This window comes from Sander lucioperca, chromosome 15 (assembly GCF_008315115.2).
Source record: "Sander lucioperca isolate FBNREF2018 chromosome 15, SLUC_FBN_1.2, whole genome shotgun sequence".
In the NCBI taxonomy this organism is placed as follows: Eukaryota; Metazoa; Chordata; class Actinopteri; order Perciformes; family Percidae; genus Sander; species Sander lucioperca.
Window position 1 is genome coordinate 20,126,147 of NC_050187.1, and position 18,098 is coordinate 20,144,244.

Here is an 18,098-nt window from a genome sequence, read left to right on the forward strand (position 1 = left end):
TGAGTCTGGTGGAGGGAGAGTGAGCGGGGCTGCCCCGAATGGACTGACATAAGAGGGGATTTATATTTTAACGGGTGTCGTGCTCCGGTAAAACTACACGGTACAAGTTGAAAACCAACTATTCCGCTCGATGTATGTTCATGTTGGTGCTTTTACCATGTATATGTGTCATCGTCGAGAGAGGATTGAACTTGCCAGCAGTCTATATTTGCCGAGGAGGGAAACCAATACAAGGTCTCGCTGTCTCCCTGGAGCGGAGTATTATTAGCAGTTCAGGCAGTGCAACTGTCGCTCTCTGGTATGTAAAGCATTTCAGCCGTAAACGTGTAAATAAAACCTCACGGGCAACAAAACAACCTATATCTACACGGCACTTTATTTTACAGCGGTCAAGTGCAAAAATAATAATAAACAGCGACCCTGAAGGCGTTTTTACACGGTAATAACCCCCTCTTCCGCCAGTCAGAAAGACGAAAACAGGATCCGACCTCCGGCTAGAGCCCACTCCTCAACGTGCCTGCCCTTTAAACTGTTTGAGTCCTGTTAGCCATTCCTAAAGCAAAAGGCTACTATTTGTATTCATATAATTCTTATATCGAAATATTGTATTATGTATAAGTGCATTGGATTCTCTTTATTGACGTCAACCTTACAGCATTTGCTCGTCAGAGTAGATATTTCAGGCGGGGCAAAAGTGTCATTTCCAGCAAAGTAAAGAATAACAAAAATTGTATAGATTTAGCTTTATAGCTATTGTACTACATGATATCAGTCATCGAATTGTACCTGGTGTCTTTGATTGTTTGTACTGCGCTAACAGTTTGTCTTTATTACACTGAAAATGCATTTAAAGGTGAGACTATTTGTATTTTGATTTTCTTTTCCTGTTTACTCTGTCTTTATAGGCCATGCACTGCAATTACACTATAAAGAGATCAGAATATAATAGATAAGAATAAAACGCAGAAGAGGAAGGTTTTAAAAAGAAGAAAAAAAATTGTGTGCTGAACAAAAGATAAACATTCAACTGGCTCCCATGCTGTCTGCCAGAAATCCTCCTCTCCACACCCTCAGCCATGCCTGCTACTACCAAACCCACCAGGAGACAGACACCTGCTCAGAGAAAAAATGGCCAGAAAGTGATTAGCACCAAGAAGCAAACTTGTAACTCAAATAAACCCAGAGGAAGAGCCACAGAGAGGCCCCAGAAAACACCTGCAGAATCCAAAAGGTCAACAGCCAGGGCCAAGGCACAGTCAGGCCGAAGCCCCCGTGGAAGAGGGGTTAGCAGACCTGCTAGTCAGGGCCCTGGCAGGTCCTCTGGCAGAGTTAACCATGCCCTAAATGTAACAGGATCTGCAAGGCTTAGACGGCCAAGCAATCCGCTTGACCACTGTGGTGAGTTACAAGACCCCCTAGGGCGAAGGAAGTCCCTGCGGGGCACACAGATGTCTGTTACTCTTTGCCAGCTTCCTAAACCTTGCAGAGGGGGGAGAAACAGCAGGAGGGGCGCAGGGAGACAAGCAGCATCACAGCAAGGAAACACAAGGAACCAGCACTCAGGCACGAGCATCAACGATTTAACTTCTGACGATGACGGAAATGAGAATCTGGAGGCCTGTGCTGCTGAAGAAACACTTCCAGTTTCTCTAATAACTGATTTTGAAGTTCCTGCGAGTATCATAGATCACGGTTTAGGAGTCAACAATGCTAAAGAGTGTAGCCCTCTTAAAGCAGATTCACCACCGTGTAACGATATGCTGGAAGACTGTGTGCAGTGCAGCTGTGACAGTACTATAACCCAACCCAAAGACAAAAAGCCTGTCAGTCATAACAGTGAAGGTAACCTGAGGTGTGTGATTAGGGTTTGTGATGATGTTGATGGACAGCTAAAACTCTGCAGTGACAGAAGTAAAGATAGCCCCTCTGTGCTAATGAATAGTGGCTCACCAGGGGTGCAGAGCAGCAGCGAGGGAAATGACAGTTCATCTATCCTCGTAAATAAGTTTGATCGCCTTGCCAGTGATAGTAAGCAAGATGATGTGTGTACTGTATATCAAGAGGAAGGTAACATGTCAGACGTGAAAGAGAATAGGACAGATGAAAGAGTGATACTTGTCAACGAGAGAAAAGAGAAGATACATCATGAGAGAGGAGAGAGTTTAGAGGCAGAGAAAGCCGTTGAGAGACAAAATGAGACCGTGGAAGTGATGGAGCAGATTGTTGAGAGGCTGGGTAATTGTGAGGGAGAAGAGGGAAGAAATAAAGAAAAGGAGAATGATGTTTCCATCAATCCTGCTGACTCCCACCCCAGCACTCCAGCCTCTCAATGTCCAGATCCACCTCACTCTAACAATGGACTGACAGCACAGTCAGAATCACCTGTAAATGTGCTATCAGTCTCCAACGCAGCTACCTCAAATCCCACCAAAGCCCCCTTCACCTCAGAGGTACTTAAGCCAGAGGTTCTGAGCCAAGGTAAGACAGACATGCAACCTACCGTTCATGGTGCTAAACCTCAATTCACAGGGTCCTCAGCTGTCGCTGAAACTGCCCTGAGGGTGCAGACTGTTCTAGTAAAACGAAATATGCCGGTTATTATACATAGTGACTCCTTCAAACCCAGGAGCTTGAGGGATTCAAGCCAGGGGGAACCACACCAACTGCAAAGCCTAGCGATCCCCTCTCCTCAGGGAGAGAAACATGCTTGCACACTAGCAGAGACGAAGACCAAAGATAGTGAATTCAATCGAGAGGCATTGGCGCGCCACAGCCAGAAAGTGACATCTTCGCTGTCATTGTCACTTGTTCCTCAGTTGAGCACAGATGCCCTTACAGCTGAGTGTGAACCAAACCATAGCAAGGACAGTGTTGTGGTAGCAGTGTCAGAGCCAGGCACAGTGCCAAAGATCTCGACTCCTTCTCTGGACGGTAGCTTCACCTTCTCCTGCAGCTCAGAAAGCACACGCTCCTCTTTTTCTTTTGACACTGAATCAGAGGCAGGGTATGGAGAATCCAGCCCCTCTATTCTACCTGGATCCTGTGGGACAGAGGAGGCCTGCTTGCCCTCCTGGAAAACACAGAAGAAGGAGAGGAAGAAGCGGAGCAGGTGTGGGACGTGTGAGCCATGCCTGAGGAAGATCAACTGTGGCCAGTGCAGTTGCTGCCTCAACCGCAGGACTGGCCACCAGATCTGTAAGATGAGGAAGTGCGTAGAACTGAGGAGGAGAAGACCTTCATCTCTGCTCATGCTCTCTGCTGCACAGGTGAGGCTTATTATTACACTGCACATGTGCATTTAATTACATTTAATAGTAACACATTGCAGTTGTTTTTTTATTGCAGTCAGGTCTTCAGTTCATTCTCACAAGAGGTAAATTTAGACAATGATTTGAGTGGGAATTTATTGGAGCTTCTTTATGCGATCTACAAACAGATGATCTGAAGCAACTGAAAAAAGGTTATTGTCTGACAGCATAGCTTTTGATCTCCGAGGTTTCCCAGCCGCCCACTGGTAGCAGCAATGATCGAGTATTGAATTAGACAAACAGAAGGTTTCACTTTAACATTGCGTTTCACATTTGTCTCGGTCGATTTCAACAGATGATGTACACTCTACTTCATGGCATCTTCCCGTTAAATGTTGGGAAATGTGTTGAGTGATAAAAGAGGAAGTGCTGTGTGTGTGTGTGTGTGTGTGTGTGTGTGTGTGTGTGTGTGTGTGTGTGTGTGTGTGTGTGTGTGCGCCTGTTTAGAGAATAGAGATCAGGTGTGAATCCACAACTTCAGTGTTGATGATGTATTGTGTTAGAGGGGAAGCCCTGTCACATGACTAGCAGCATCTCAACATGTGCTTGGAAACTGTGTGTGTGTGTGTGTGTGTGTGTGTGTGTGTGTGTGTGTGTGTGTGTGTGTGTGTGTGTGTGTGCCATCCATGGTGCAAGCAAGAGAATAAGCTATTTTATGAGTTCCACATGGTGACTGTGGAACTCACTCGTATGTGCATGCTTATGTGTGTGAATGGGTATGGGTAGTAATTAAGGCCAATTTGAGCCGGATGTTTTTGCACAGTGGCACTGAATGGCATTGTGAATGCATATTTTAGAACCCATTAAGACAATGAACACCCAGGATTTTTTTCCCCAGTCAATTTTAAAACCGCTATAATCGATGACGATGTGAAAACTGACACAATGTGAAAAGGGTGTCACTATCACGCTAATAGTGATGAGCCTACAGATATTACTTGAATCTGCAACTCTCAGCTCTACAGAGCTCTATAGCGAGTGTCAGAGCATTGTTTAGCTGTTCAGCCTGAAACTTAAATGTTTTTAGCTGTTTTCAGCAAACAGGCTTTGAAACAAAACATTATACTTACCTGCCCAGCAACAAGTGGCAGACAGACAAATTTATCAAGTAGCCTACTGACCCATATATTTTCTCAGGACTCAGTTGAGACCAAAACAGAGCTAAAAGGCTATTGAATGTTGGACTTTAATTTGGCGAGTGCCCAGAAACACAACTCCAGTGAAGTTATAATGTTGCTCTGGGCAGCATGTGGAAGAAGAAGGCAACTGTTTGCTAATACTTTAGCAATACCAATATTGTGTCAGGGCTGTGTGGTTGTCAGCTTGTTTCGGAGTTATTCTACCACCTTGTGGCCAAAAATGATTAATGCAGGGTTCTACGTTTAATTGTTTGTGCATGAAACTTTATAAAGTAGTAGTAAAATTATTTAGACGAGGTGTTAAAAAGCATTTCTGATTATGGTGCTTTATCTATAACATGCTTATTTAGGGACAGACGGCTAATACACATTTTCTCAATCATTTTGGATGGTGGAAATAAGAGTTCCTTATAGCAGTTGGCTACCAGAGCTACACAACAGTACATAGTTCAGTGGTGTCCATGTGGCTGGGGGAGGGCTCTGTGTGAACAACTGTGAGTGAGGGTCCATGTGGCAGTGCAATCTTGTGCCTGCAAGCGTGCATGCATACACTGGCCGAGTCCTCAGTGTCGTAGCAGTGGCAGTAGCAGATTAGGGCTGATTATATAACACCTGCGGTATTAGTAGTGACGACCTTTGTGCACTATTTCTATGTAAGTGTAAGAGGGGGCTAGGAGGAAGAGATTTATAAACATATTTTTTGGAATACCCTGAAATGTGGGTCAGTGCGTGTAGATCAAATACACATTTACAGTATATGTGGTTGTTGTGACTTTTGTCGTTACATAGAATACGTATATGTAGGCCTGTCGCGATAGTCAATAAATCAATTAATCGCACGATAAAAAAAATGAGCTTGATAATTTTTCCAGCCGCGATAATGTTACGTTACGTGTTACTCTGCGTCCTGTTTTCTCCCTTTCATTCCAAAGCACACAGTTGACAACCTGCAGGTGGAGACAGGCTCGGACATACACGCCGCTGTGGACTTATCAGTCTTGCAAGCGGTTTCAGGAAAGTGGCTGCATGTGTCCGACAATGCACAGAACATTAACTGGTACAAGCCTACAGCTGTCCGTGGATACGGAGTACGGAAAGTGTGTCAGAGGCTCCCAGACGGTGAACTGAGACTCCGTTACCTGCTTGTCGGTCAACGGTTAATGATCGGTTATTTAATTTCATTGTGCTTTCTTTTGGTAGGCTGGCTGCCAAAAATCGCCACTTACTAGCTAATTAATTAGCCTGAGGTAAACGATAGCTTTCAGTAAACAGAAGTGACGTGGTGGCTGGCGTCTGGTGTGTGCGCCAGTTTTTGTGTGTGCGCCAGTGTTTGTGTATGTGTGTGGGTGTGTGGGGGTGTCGGCCCGTCCCGCGAAGCTCCGACCTGCAGACAGCAGAGGAGCAGAAGAAAGTAGCTGCACCTTCGCCTTAAATGAAGACTGAAAAATAGAACTATTTTGATACAAACATTTACTCGCCATGTGGCAGATAGCCACATATATATAGATATAATTTATTAATTATATATTATTTAAATTTAATATTTAGTGTTTAATAAATAATTGTTAAATGTAGTACAGAGTCTGTAGTCTATCGCACAAACAAACACTCGACGAATGCTGCAAACATTTGACAGCCAGTACGAATTGCCTGGGAGAACATACGTGTCACAAACGGCAATTCCACAACTGTACAACAGCGTGAAAGACGACATACTAAAGGAGATCAAAGACATATTGTGGATATTTAAAATGTCTTCCAGTTCCAGTGTTAAATATTCTTTAGAAATAAAAGTTTATTGATCTTTGAAAAGGTGTACCTGCATTATTATGCCATTATCATTATATTAAATGAAAATGGTCTCAGAACAACAATGTTATCGTTTATCGCAATAATTTCTGGGACAATTTATTGTCCAGCAAAATGTGTTATTGTGACAGGCCTACGCATTTGCGTGATCCGTGCTGCGGCTGGACAGCAGACAGAGTGATAAGATGACAGAACTGCAGATCCACTCTTATTCAGGCAACATAGCCAATTGTTGTTTCCCCATTTCTCTCAACTGACATCACATTGCCATACACATATTTATAGCAATGCCTGTGTTTGTGGTTTGGGAACAGGTTTTTGTTTGATTATATGCAACTGCAGGTTTGGAGCCTGCACCAGGTGCTTCAAGCTTGCACTTTCAGGACAGCTATCATCATGATGAACTGTACTGTAGGTCATATTCCCAAATCCATCCTTTACTTAATTCTAGATGCAGAACAGGGTGAGCAACTTTACCTCTTGTCTTGTATTTAAATCTATAACTCAAGAAACCACACTGTGAGTGTATGAGGGTTTACTTTATGTGTACTTACTTGCTGGCCAGTCTTGTTGATCAAGCTCACACACCCTTCCAACGAATAATTTCCACCCCACGAGATTGTGAAAAAAGGCGCAGAGGCCAAAAAAGAGTTCATGTAGTGGCATGTGGATTCTGTTCATGGTTTTAGTGAGCTACTATGGTTGGTGTGGCTGTGATTTATTTTGATCATAAAACCTTATATACATAACATACTTGCAAAAAAACACACAAAACAGAACACAGATTGAACAGTGTAAGGCTGGTGTATTTGAAGACAACATACAAAAACACTAAAACTGTTTAAAAATGTAAACCTTTGAGCTTTTAAGGTTTGTGTGTTTGTAAGAAAGAGAGTGAGCGTGGCGCTTTCCTTTTAAAAATGTCTGGTTTCACTCAGGCTTGATGTCCCCCTCGTGGCCTTGCTATGTATTGGGCAATGAGGACAGGGCTCACTGCCTTGTCTGACCTGGCCCTGAACACACCAACACACACTAACACGTACACACCAGAAAGAAAATACTACAGTTCATTGAGTGCAAAAGCTCCACTTTTTGTAGAGTGAATTAGACTGTAACAGTCCTGACATGTTTAGAGCTGTAGGCTCAGGCTGCATAACTGACTCACTTTTTTACGGCCTAACAAGGCAGATGTCAGCACTCATTGATAATGTTTTTAACATTCACTTCTCTGCAAAATAGTACAAACATATTGCCCCTCTGTCAGTCAGTGCTGGCAGTTTATTTGACTTAAACTAGCATAGGTTTTTAAATATGTAATGAAATTCATAAATGGATGCAAGATGTTTTTGCAGTTCTGTACGTTTCCATTGTAATCAGCTGATACAGTATTTAAGATTTGAGTGTGTAGTACCACCATGTGTCTTGCTTCTACTAGTTCCTTTTTCCTATCATTACACTGTAGCGGTGATATGCATATAATAGAGTTAACTGTATCTATGGATGGCCTTAGTGACTACCTTACCTATAGGCCAGTAAGCAGTGGGGACTTATATTTGCTAATAATATGTTGGCTTCATGTTAAGACTTTTTCATTTTTGAAAAAACAAAATAATAATTTGGAGGCCCCCCTGCATTGACTCTGAGGACCCGTTGAAGATCCCTGCTCTGCTGTTTTAGATAGTATCCCAACCACAAAGTTTTTAAAGAGTTTTTTTTAATTGATTATTAATAGTTCTCTGACTTCTGGCATAATTTACAAATGGTTTCAAACATGCTATTATTTAACCGCTACTTCTCTGTTATTATATGCCTGTTCCTATGTTGCTCATTTTGATTGTGGGGTTCCTCAAGGGTCCATTCTTGGGCTTCTGTTGTTTTTATGCATGCACGGTGTCTCCCACTATTGTTATGCGGAAGACACACAGCTATATGTCCCTCTCCAGTCCAATAACTCCAGCAGCTTGGATAACCTCCTTGCCTGCCTCAACATCCTGATACTGGATGTCGGAAAACTTTTTGAAATATAACGAATAGTCGTATATTTGATGCTTCGATCGAAGGAGTCTGATTCGACTGCCAATCTCACATTTGAATCTTCGCAGAGACGTAAATTCCCCAGTTCAGACCAAAGATTCGCAACGAGTCAAGTTGAAACTTGCAACTACTTGCAAAGCGCCGGTCTGCAACATTCTGAAACCTGCTAGTTTACACCAATGTGACGAGACAGTGTATCATCTTCATAGGAATGACTCTTTGTACTTCCGTTCTAAATTCTGACTTTTAGGCTTTTTTTGTAGCTGGATATATAATTTTTTGCATCTTAACATGAATGTGGATAACGTTAGTGATAGTGAGATGCTTGCTACAGTTACATTTCTAGTGATTAAACGACAAAACCGTTTCATTTCTCTAATTCACTGTTTTGTATTAACGCAGCTCGCTCTTTTTAGTCACTCTCTAGCTCGCTCGCCCACATTACTGTGCTTGCGGGCCCTCGTTGATGCTTCAGCCAGCTTCCGGCCCAAACTCTGCCATTTTGACCAGTTGACAGTTTGTAGCATAGAATATTTCTGGCCTGGACTACTATAATGCACCTAATGTTGATATCAGCCAGAGCTCCATTCACCGATTCCTACTGGTGCAGACACTGCGCCCACATTTGAGCAGATAGTATAACTATTATCCGTGAGTGCTTGTGTCTCCTTCTGTCACTGCATTTATCAAGACCATGCACCTGGTGAAATACACTTTGGTAAGTTTGAGGTTTCACCATAATTACATAGCAAAGGAAGCATTCAGTTCAGCACAATACAGCTGCAGGGAGACTCTACTTTTTACAAATAGTAGCCTGCAAGCTTCCAGTCAGCTAGCCAGCTCAGCGCCCAGCTCCGCCTGGAACTAATTTATCTCCCGCACTTCTTCCACTCCTTTTTGTTCTGCTGCAATGCATTTGCCAGAAAAGTAGCCCAGCTGACACAACACGTGTATCAGGAAAACACTTGCCATCCCTCAGACAGCACTCTGGTAGGGAGGACAGGCAGCCTGCAGCACCCAACGGTGACTGTTTGCTTTGTAACAGATATTGAAAGCTGTGTGTGTCTGCGTTCATTTGAATGAATATTACCTGTATTTTTGTGTCAAAGGAGAATGTCCATGCACATGGCTGTATGCATGTGTGTGTGTGTGTGTGTGTGTGTGTGTGTGTGTAGGGTGCATGAAGGTTTTTTACGGCTTGTAGTTCAGGCCATCATGCAGCAAAACACACGCATTGTTCTCAAATGGAACCAGCTTAATGTAAAGTGAGAGTGGTTTGTTCCAGCAGACACTCCTGTCAGGTCTGAGCTCCTCTTCCCCCTCTTTTTCTCTCTCTCTCTCTCACACACGCACACACACACACACACACACACACACACACACACACACACACACACACACACACAGCAATGGAAGTCTTCAGCACCAACGGTTGCTATGGCGACCTCTTTGTCTGATGCTGACCTTTCACCTGCCACTGTTGTCTGGTGGAGTATTCTCTGGGTCGTAAGGAGGATTAGTGGAGATAATCAGCAGACACGCACTATGGGTTTAAGGCTGTGAACTCTGTAACCTATATGCAGGTAATTAGGTTAAACTACTCAGATTGTCCTGCTCATAGTGGGTCAGCAACAAGTTATGGCTGTCTGCAAGGGATGAATGCCTTAAACAAGGCAAAATTGCCTACATTATCTCTGTAAATTCAGTGAGGTAATTGCACTTGTTTTTGTTGCTAATAAACTGTAATTATTAAGTAAGCTTCTTTTTATAATTGGGACGAAATAACGAGCTATATTCTTTTTAAAATACTCTGTATGCACTACTATATATATATATATATATATATATATATATATATATATATATATATATATATATATATATATATATATCACAGTTACACTATCAATATATGTTGCGGCACTGTGTTATACTGTAAACATTTTTCAAGATTCTCTCTGTTTTGGAGCAAGAATTTGACACAGATTTCACATTTCTCATTCAGTTTTAATTGATCTTTTATTGTTCAACAAAAGCAGTCTTATTGAAGATACATAAGAAGAATATAATATACACAGAATATACAAAACATTTCATGTATCTATTCTAGACATAATATCTTTCACTGACAACATAAAAACTATAAAACCACAACTCTTAAGAGGAAGAAATATATGCAATTACAAGTGCAGATTGATCTGAGTCTGCACTGATCTACATTACCACACAGTAATTACATGCTGCAACATCTACTATCATTAACGTAAACATGATGTTCACTGTGATGCATTATCTATCTCAAACAAGTTTCAAGCCTCTTCAAGGTGATTGGTATATTGTATTAAAGTGAAATGGAACAACTGGCAGCCTGGAAAGTAAAAAACCTTGTAGAAAATTGTCAGCAGTGATAAGTGTGAATTTTCCCAAATGTATTTTCTAGGCCATGCTAGAGTTTGGTGTGTCACTCTCCTTTCACAAAAATGAGTAAAGGTTCTCCCACATATGCACGTGGGCACTCTGGCAATAAGCCGAAGGACACACACATCCACAGTCTTTTTTTCCCTTTCTTATTACATAAATGTGTGGGAAAGAAGAGGGCCGAAGTAGTGAGGAAGGTTCATGAAATGTCAGAGATACTGCCAACATTTTATCAGAGCCAAGTCATTATGATGAAGCACATTGTGTTGTGCTTTAGCCTACTCTCTCTCCTCTGACTTCACCTCTTCCTCTGCATAGACACACATTTTATTATATTACCTTGCCTCTGATTAGGGTTGCTTTGTATTTGCTGTTAACCTGTTCCAAGCCAATTAAATTTAAAACAACCCTGTGAGGTAGTTTTCTGTAATAGTTGCAGGGCTTGGGTAGTAGCCCAAAAAAGACTCAAGGAGAAATGTCTGTTGTATGTGATTTGGGGGCTCTGTTATTTGGCCAGAGCCCACTATACATCAGAGCAGATGTATGGCCCAGGCTGTGCCAGGTTGAAGGCTTACATCCAACCCAAGACAATGATTTACTGTAATGACGGGGAACTCCACTCAGTTTGCTTTAATGTACATTCAGGTGTAGCAGCTCAGCAGCAATTCGGTTTCTTCAACAGCAATGCAAAGATTTTGATTATGTGTTGTAGTATCTTTAATGGTTATAATTCAGCAAGATATTTGTAGCTTTAAACTTGTATACCACTATTGTTCCACTCCTGAGTCAGCTGAGTTCTTTGCATCTATGAGTTTGTGCCGTGTCCTGACTGTTGTAAGGCTCTAAGTCCCTGGATAAGCTTTGAAGTCGTGCCACTTGGTTTCTCTGGGTGAAAAGAAATCCTCACTTTGCCCCCCAATAGAAATGCCACTCAAATCCTACCAAGGGCACACAGTGGCCTCCTTCTGGAGAAACCAGAGCTTATTCATGCATCAACCTGACCTGCCTAACTTAGCCTAAATAGCTCATTCACCTGAGGAGGATAAAAACTCTCATCTTCTTCCTCCCTCCTGTCATTATTTCTCTACCCCAGAATTCCATCCACTGAGCTGTAATGAACTCATGTGCTTGTTTATCTGTATGTACAGTATGTGTAGTCACTAATGCACCACTGGATTTTGAATGCATCTGTCTACACACATATTTGTGTGTGAGTGCATGCACACACACGTGCAGTCATATGGCTAACGTGCCTACTCAGCACGTTGTACTAGCGCAAACTTAAGTAAGCCTTTTCCTGTCTCATTGTTAGAGGATCTGGGGGCCCCGTGCTGCTCTGCCTGCATACTGTTTGTGTGTATAGTTGGGTCAGTGCGTGTGTGTGTGTGTGTGTGTGTGTGTGTGTGTGTGTGTGTGTGTGTGTGTGTGTGTGTGTGTGTGTGTGTGTGTGTGTGTGTGTGTGTGTGTTTGTCATTGTTTACATAAACTGAGGACCCGCTCACCTTCCTCTTCTCTCCTTCCTAAGGTGAAACACTTTGCCATATTTAGCCACAGCAACTCCAAAACATAACACCACAGAACTATGATGAGTTAATACTTCATTGTGTGTTTATACAGATGTTTGTCTTATACCTTCTGACCAAAATCAGCAGTTAGAAACACATTGGATAGTACAGGCACAAGATTAAAGAGGACATTTCGTTGATGCATACAGGTTCTAAAATTCCTCCCTCCTCTCCTGGCTGGAGGTGTGAGAGTTGGAGTGACCCACCATCCCCTCATGCTGACCAACCACTGACGGCCCTAAAATTAAGTCCATGTGGGTTTAGGGTGTGGTGTTGAATGGTGCACATTTTCTTCCAAAGTGGGATTGTAGTATGTTACATAACACACTCTGTGTTTGTGTGCTAAATGGAATTGTGAATGTGACTCCATTGTGTCCAAAATAGGCTCCCCCATGGGTTACAAACTACCCATACAGGAAGTTTGAAAGCTGCAAACATGCATTTGTATTTATGTGTGTTTGTTGAGGAAGCAGAGAGCATGTAGAAGAGAGTGCAGAAAGCCATTGTGTAGACATTTAGTCAAAGGCTCGAGTCCACATCTATGTTCTTTTGGAAAAGGTAATAGTGTGATTTGTGAGCGGCCTCTGGGGTCTGTTGAATGTGAGCCATACTGCTGCCTCCTCTCAGGTAACTGACTTTATGGTTTCAAGGTTTTCTCTTCAAGGAAAATCAGCTTTCAAACTGTCTCGGTCTGGCTTCACAGGATCCAAATGCTAATGTGGGGGTTTGCATATAGATTAGTACTGCATATACTTAGTTTCTAAATGTTTATGTGTGTGTTGGTCTTTTGGGCTTTGGCCTGGTCAAATAGATGTTTGAGTCTGTGATTGTGTGGGAGGTAACTTGTGCATTAATGGACTGGATGAGCAGCATGGGGACTAAGCACATCGTTATGTTTTCACATTTTCCCATGGTTGTTACCGCTATTCCCACTGTTATCTTTCACTGAAGGAAAAAAGTCACAACTTAAATAAAGAAGAAAGAATATGAGAAACTTCCTTAAACTACAGCTCTTCATCAAAGATCTGTAGCGTTTCCATGCAAATGAGGGACAAGTTTACATTAGCGTAAGCAGTAATGGCAGTAGTGACAACTATTGGCAACAATCATGCTTGGCACAGCTCCATCACCAGGCCGGTCTCCATGGGTCAGCCTCCAGATGTGTCAGAGACAGTTTACGACTGTGGTGCAGAACAACTTTCTTTACCTCACTTGCATGCTCATTTACTATAGCTTAGGGTGATTAATGTCCAGATTACTTGTTCCTAACAAGAGCTGGGTAGCTCGTTAAAGGGAAAAAACATATGGGACACTTAAAGAGCTGAAAATTAAGGGTGTGGTGCAATATTGTTGGTTGTTGTGGAGTATTTTTGGATGCAGGAATGGAGTGGCTGCAGTAGGAGGACTGCTATCAAGGCAAAGAAGGACAGTACAACCAACGCAGTTCATGCTTAATTTTAAACTATATTTTTATAATAGAGATGTACTGTAATGTGCATGTTTTTATAAATTATATTGTCATGTACATTGTAATAATGTAATAGTGTATTTGTTAGTCTTTATACCAGAGAATCAAAGGTTACATTAGCCAATAAATGTTGAGCTGTTTGTTTAAACTAATGTTACAGCCAGAGGAAAAAAAGTTTATTTTTTCTATTCTTTACACACCATATCATAGGGGAGTGAAGTCACAGTTTATATGTACCATTTCAATTTATCTAGCTGTTAAATTGTGTAGTTCACCATTTTGTGTTCAGCAGGTTCAGCAGCACATGCCAGTTGATAGTTAAATGGTAGCAGTTGGTAGGTGTGTATCTTATTGTTTAGGTTGGTTTAACCTGTTTGACAGTTTAGTTTGTAGACTTTGCCACAAACCTGTCAGACTACCTGAGATATTACCATTAAGAGGAGAGATCAGCTATAACTGCCACAGTCAATCTGAAAATATCTATTATCTCTCCCCATTTGGTAAGCGTGAAAACTGGGGTACACTAGTTACCATCATAAACATATCCAGATGTAAGGTGGGTCCAGTGCATTCATTACTGTTAGTCAGGAAGTTATTCTTGATTTGTATGACTGAAAAATTGAAATATGCATATTTCGGCAGGTGTAAATGGTAATGAAATGCTGTTACGTGAATCCACATTGATTTTTCAGATGTCCATACAAGTTTATTATGTCCAGTTCAGGGTTAAACTACCGTAAAAGCTACAGTATGTCCTCATGGATAGGCAATACGGATTCTGAATCTGCAGGCACTGATCCACTTTGTAATTAAAATAGCTGAGAATATGTTGTTGTAATGTGGACTGAGGTTTTCTGTTACTGACAGTGCTTGGGAAATATTATTTTTGTAGGGATGAAGTATGCTCCAGCACACACATGCCTTGTGTATATTTCAAGTGTTTAGTCTACATCTGTGTTTGTTTTACAGTGTGTCAGGAAACTTGTGATTATGACTGTTGGGGAAAATTACCTCTGTTGAATGTTACTTGTTTTTTATGCTAATCGTGTATATATAGATGTACAATAAATTACCAGCTGCCTGCTAACACGTAGCAAAGGATATGATATCTGAACACAGCCTGTGTGATGTTACTGGTTTTGAAAATGTTTGCCGTGAGACAACATATGCATGAAGCCACAGCCTGCAGGAGTTTGACTATGATAAGTTGTAAGCATCTAACTGACTGACTGACTCAGTGTGATAAAAAACAGATAAAAACATGCAAATCTTTAGTATAGTTTGTCGTTCTCAAAAATGGCACCATAGTATTTAAAACATTGTAGTTAAATGTTAATATGGTGGGAATAGGTACATTTTTATAAATGAACTGTGACGTGTTAAGGTCGTAGAGGGCTCAACCTATCCTTTTCCTAAACACATTTAATCATGTGCTGTATTGGCTATAATTCAGGCCTAGCAGGTGTAACATCCTTATGAATACCTTTTGAGATTTTGACTTGGCTTATTTCTAAGTCCCTTAATAATGACTTCATCTCCCACCATGGCATGCTTGTCCATTATTTCTATTCATCCTGATATTGTCATGTTTATTACATGGACACTACACTGATATAGTTTTCATTGTTGTGTCTGAATGAAGCTGCACACTCTCTGCTTCCACAATGAGATCGGTTTCTAGAGTGTTAACGACAGGCACTGGCTCAGGCTGTCTTCATGTTTCCTTGTCCTGGTTTGACCTCAGCATCTTGGCCACATGGTTGCCTTTTAAAAAGGGGAGTACTTTATTCTCTCATAACATATTTCTCTTTTTGTCTTTTGATTTCTGTCTCTGTGTTTTTTTCTCTGACGACAGCTTTTCCTCAGGGAATTGTTTATAAAGAGAAAAAGGCTTTGGGGGTTGGATGAGAGAGAATGAGGGGAGGGGTTGTTGAGACAGTATGGATGCTGTGAACATCCTCTTTTCTGCTCACACCACAGTCTTCCACATAGTCTCTCGATCATGTGGGAATTAAACATTCTGCAGAAAATGATGCTGCCACATGTTTACTAGGACAGACTGCAACGCATACACATATTATATTCAATATAAAGATTATCAAATACACACAAAGGCATGCTCATAACTGCTAATTTGCCAGTGTCAGTCATGTGATGCTGGCTTCTGCTTAAGAAAAGAAGTATTTTGCTCATGAGCATTTTAACAACATCTGCATTCACACACATTGTCATAGTCCAGCTTTTCTCTGCGGCTCAAGGAGTCACCCCTGATCATCCTTCAGCCATAGGTGTACGTTTAACTAACAGTTAGCAGGCGGGCTTATTTCCATTAACAATTAATCTGTTGGCAATTTTTTTAATTAGCTTATGAATTGTTCTGTGTATATAAAATGTCAGGAAATGCTAAAGAGTGACCATCAAAATTTAACAGAGCCCAAGTTGAAGTCTTCAAATTGTTTCATCCAACCAACAGTCCATGAAACAACCAACCAAAGATATGCAGTTTACGTTTTCTTGATATAGGACTTAAGCAAGTAATTAATTTTCATCAATTTATCCTCAAATAAAAGATATGAAATAAATAATATGTATCAGTTGAAGATAATATTTTCTGCAAATTAATTAATGGACTAATTGTTTCAGCAGTTGGGCAAGGAATTCAGTGAAAATCACCAAGAGCCCAAAAGCAGTGTTAGTGAACTGCTTCAGAGTTTAATATCTCAGCGGTGGTGGAGTTGTTTTTCTGTGATCCAGATCCAGCATGTGTGCAGTATCCGTTCCACAGCTTGCCACCAATCCATGTGTGTAGGGCTGGAGTAAAAAGCCCACATAGGGGATCCTTTGTTTAGGAGAGTCTAGGCATGGAAGATAATTTACAAGCCGCTAAGGTCCTCACGCCATTGGCTGATGAGGCTCTGTCTGCGTCTGCAAAAGGCATCCCGTATGTGTGTGTCTATATATCTGTGTGCATGCGGCGAGTGTGTGCGTGTCTGCTGTAGCAGCACTTTTCTCCAGTGGCTCACAGTCACCCTACTCATGACACCCAGGAGCTTGCCCTGCACACGGCTACTGTAGCCAGCGTTCTCTTTTGAGGCTGAAAGAAGGCAAAGCAAGATGGCCACCAATATCTTTTAGGGATATGCTGCCCTAAACCTGAAGGGCTTCCTCCGAGGACAGACAAGGTAAAGGCAACCGGAGTGTTCACCCTAGGGTCTATTGTCTCGCTGCAGATGGGTCAGCTACAATGGAGCTCATCTATAGGTTATCCTCCGTTTTCTCTCCCTTTGCCACCCTGGATTTAGCTGATTGGAGCGCTTTATTTGGAAGCTGGTGTTGTTATGTTCCTACTGAATGACTGAGAACCGGGCTTCTGTGTGTGAGTGTTTGGCTTGTCTTTTCCATGTGGGTTTAAAGGATGTAACAACAAAGTCAGCAATAAAGAGGTCAGTTTCCACGGTAGCAGACACCCCTCTTCTCTTTTCCTGTTGCATGGCTTTTTTAGCCGTTATAATGTATGAAGAGCCCCTTTGCTTCCCCTTTTCTTTCTAGCAGTGGTTTTGACAGCCATGTTTCTGGACCTGCTGTTATCTGACTGCTTAGCAGAGAAGTGAAGTGCTTGTTAAGCCGTGGGTCGTAACTTAATTTTGACAGGCTATACTAGTTTGGCTGCAGTAGTGACAACATTATTAATGTGTGGTTTGTAGGAAAGGTCCTTCTGTTGCTGATGTTGTCTTAATCTGTATAATTTGATAGTTTATTAAGCTCTAATTCATACTGGTGTACCAGGAGCCCGTTCATTAGGTTTATTGCCATCTATAAGGTCCAATGTCACTGTTTTCTTTTTAATGTAGTGTTGATTATGTGACATTGAGTTTAGCACAGACAGGAAACACTCACTCAATGAATGAAGGAAATTCTCACGTGCACAGAGAAACACACATAAACCACTACTAACACTATACTTACACTCTCAGCCAGGAAGTAAGCATGCTTTTACTGTGTATAATTCTTCTGTGTATCATTTCTAAGAGCACTGTAAGGTGAAGATCCTAACGTTGTATGATTTCTGCACAGCCACAAAGTGAACAACAGCTGAAAGTTACTTATTATTTATTTCATGAATTTGGAACACTCTTTTTTATTGGAATAGACTTGTTTATATGTATATGAGTGTGTTTGTATGTCTGTGTTGTTGAGTGAAGAATATATACACACTCCTTTGAACTTCCTTGGAGACCCAGAGAGAGAGAGAGAGAGAGAGAGAGAGAGAGAGGGTTGTTAGGATTCAAGCAATGGTTACACTTCTGTTGCTAAGGTCGGTTTCTGAACGTGTTTGTGTGTAAAGCTATCACCCTTA

At 41.6% G+C, this 18,098-nt stretch overlaps 1 protein-coding gene across 2 annotated transcripts in view; it reads left to right on the plus strand.

Annotated features, from left to right (window-relative positions):
• Positions 1 to 2: 2 nt before the first annotated feature.
• Positions 3 to 18,098, plus strand: part of tet1 (tet methylcytosine dioxygenase 1) — a 30,250-nt gene continuing 12,154 nt past the window's right edge. For both annotated transcript variants that reach the window (XM_031305374.2, XM_031305387.2), the window contains exons 1-2: positions 3 to 298; positions 906 to 3,266. In XM_031305374.2, the coding sequence (XP_031161234.1) occupies positions 1,077 to 3,266 (2,190 nt within the window). In that variant the 5' untranslated portion in view covers positions 3 to 298; positions 906 to 1,076. The remainder of the gene's footprint in view (positions 299 to 905; positions 3,267 to 18,098) is intronic.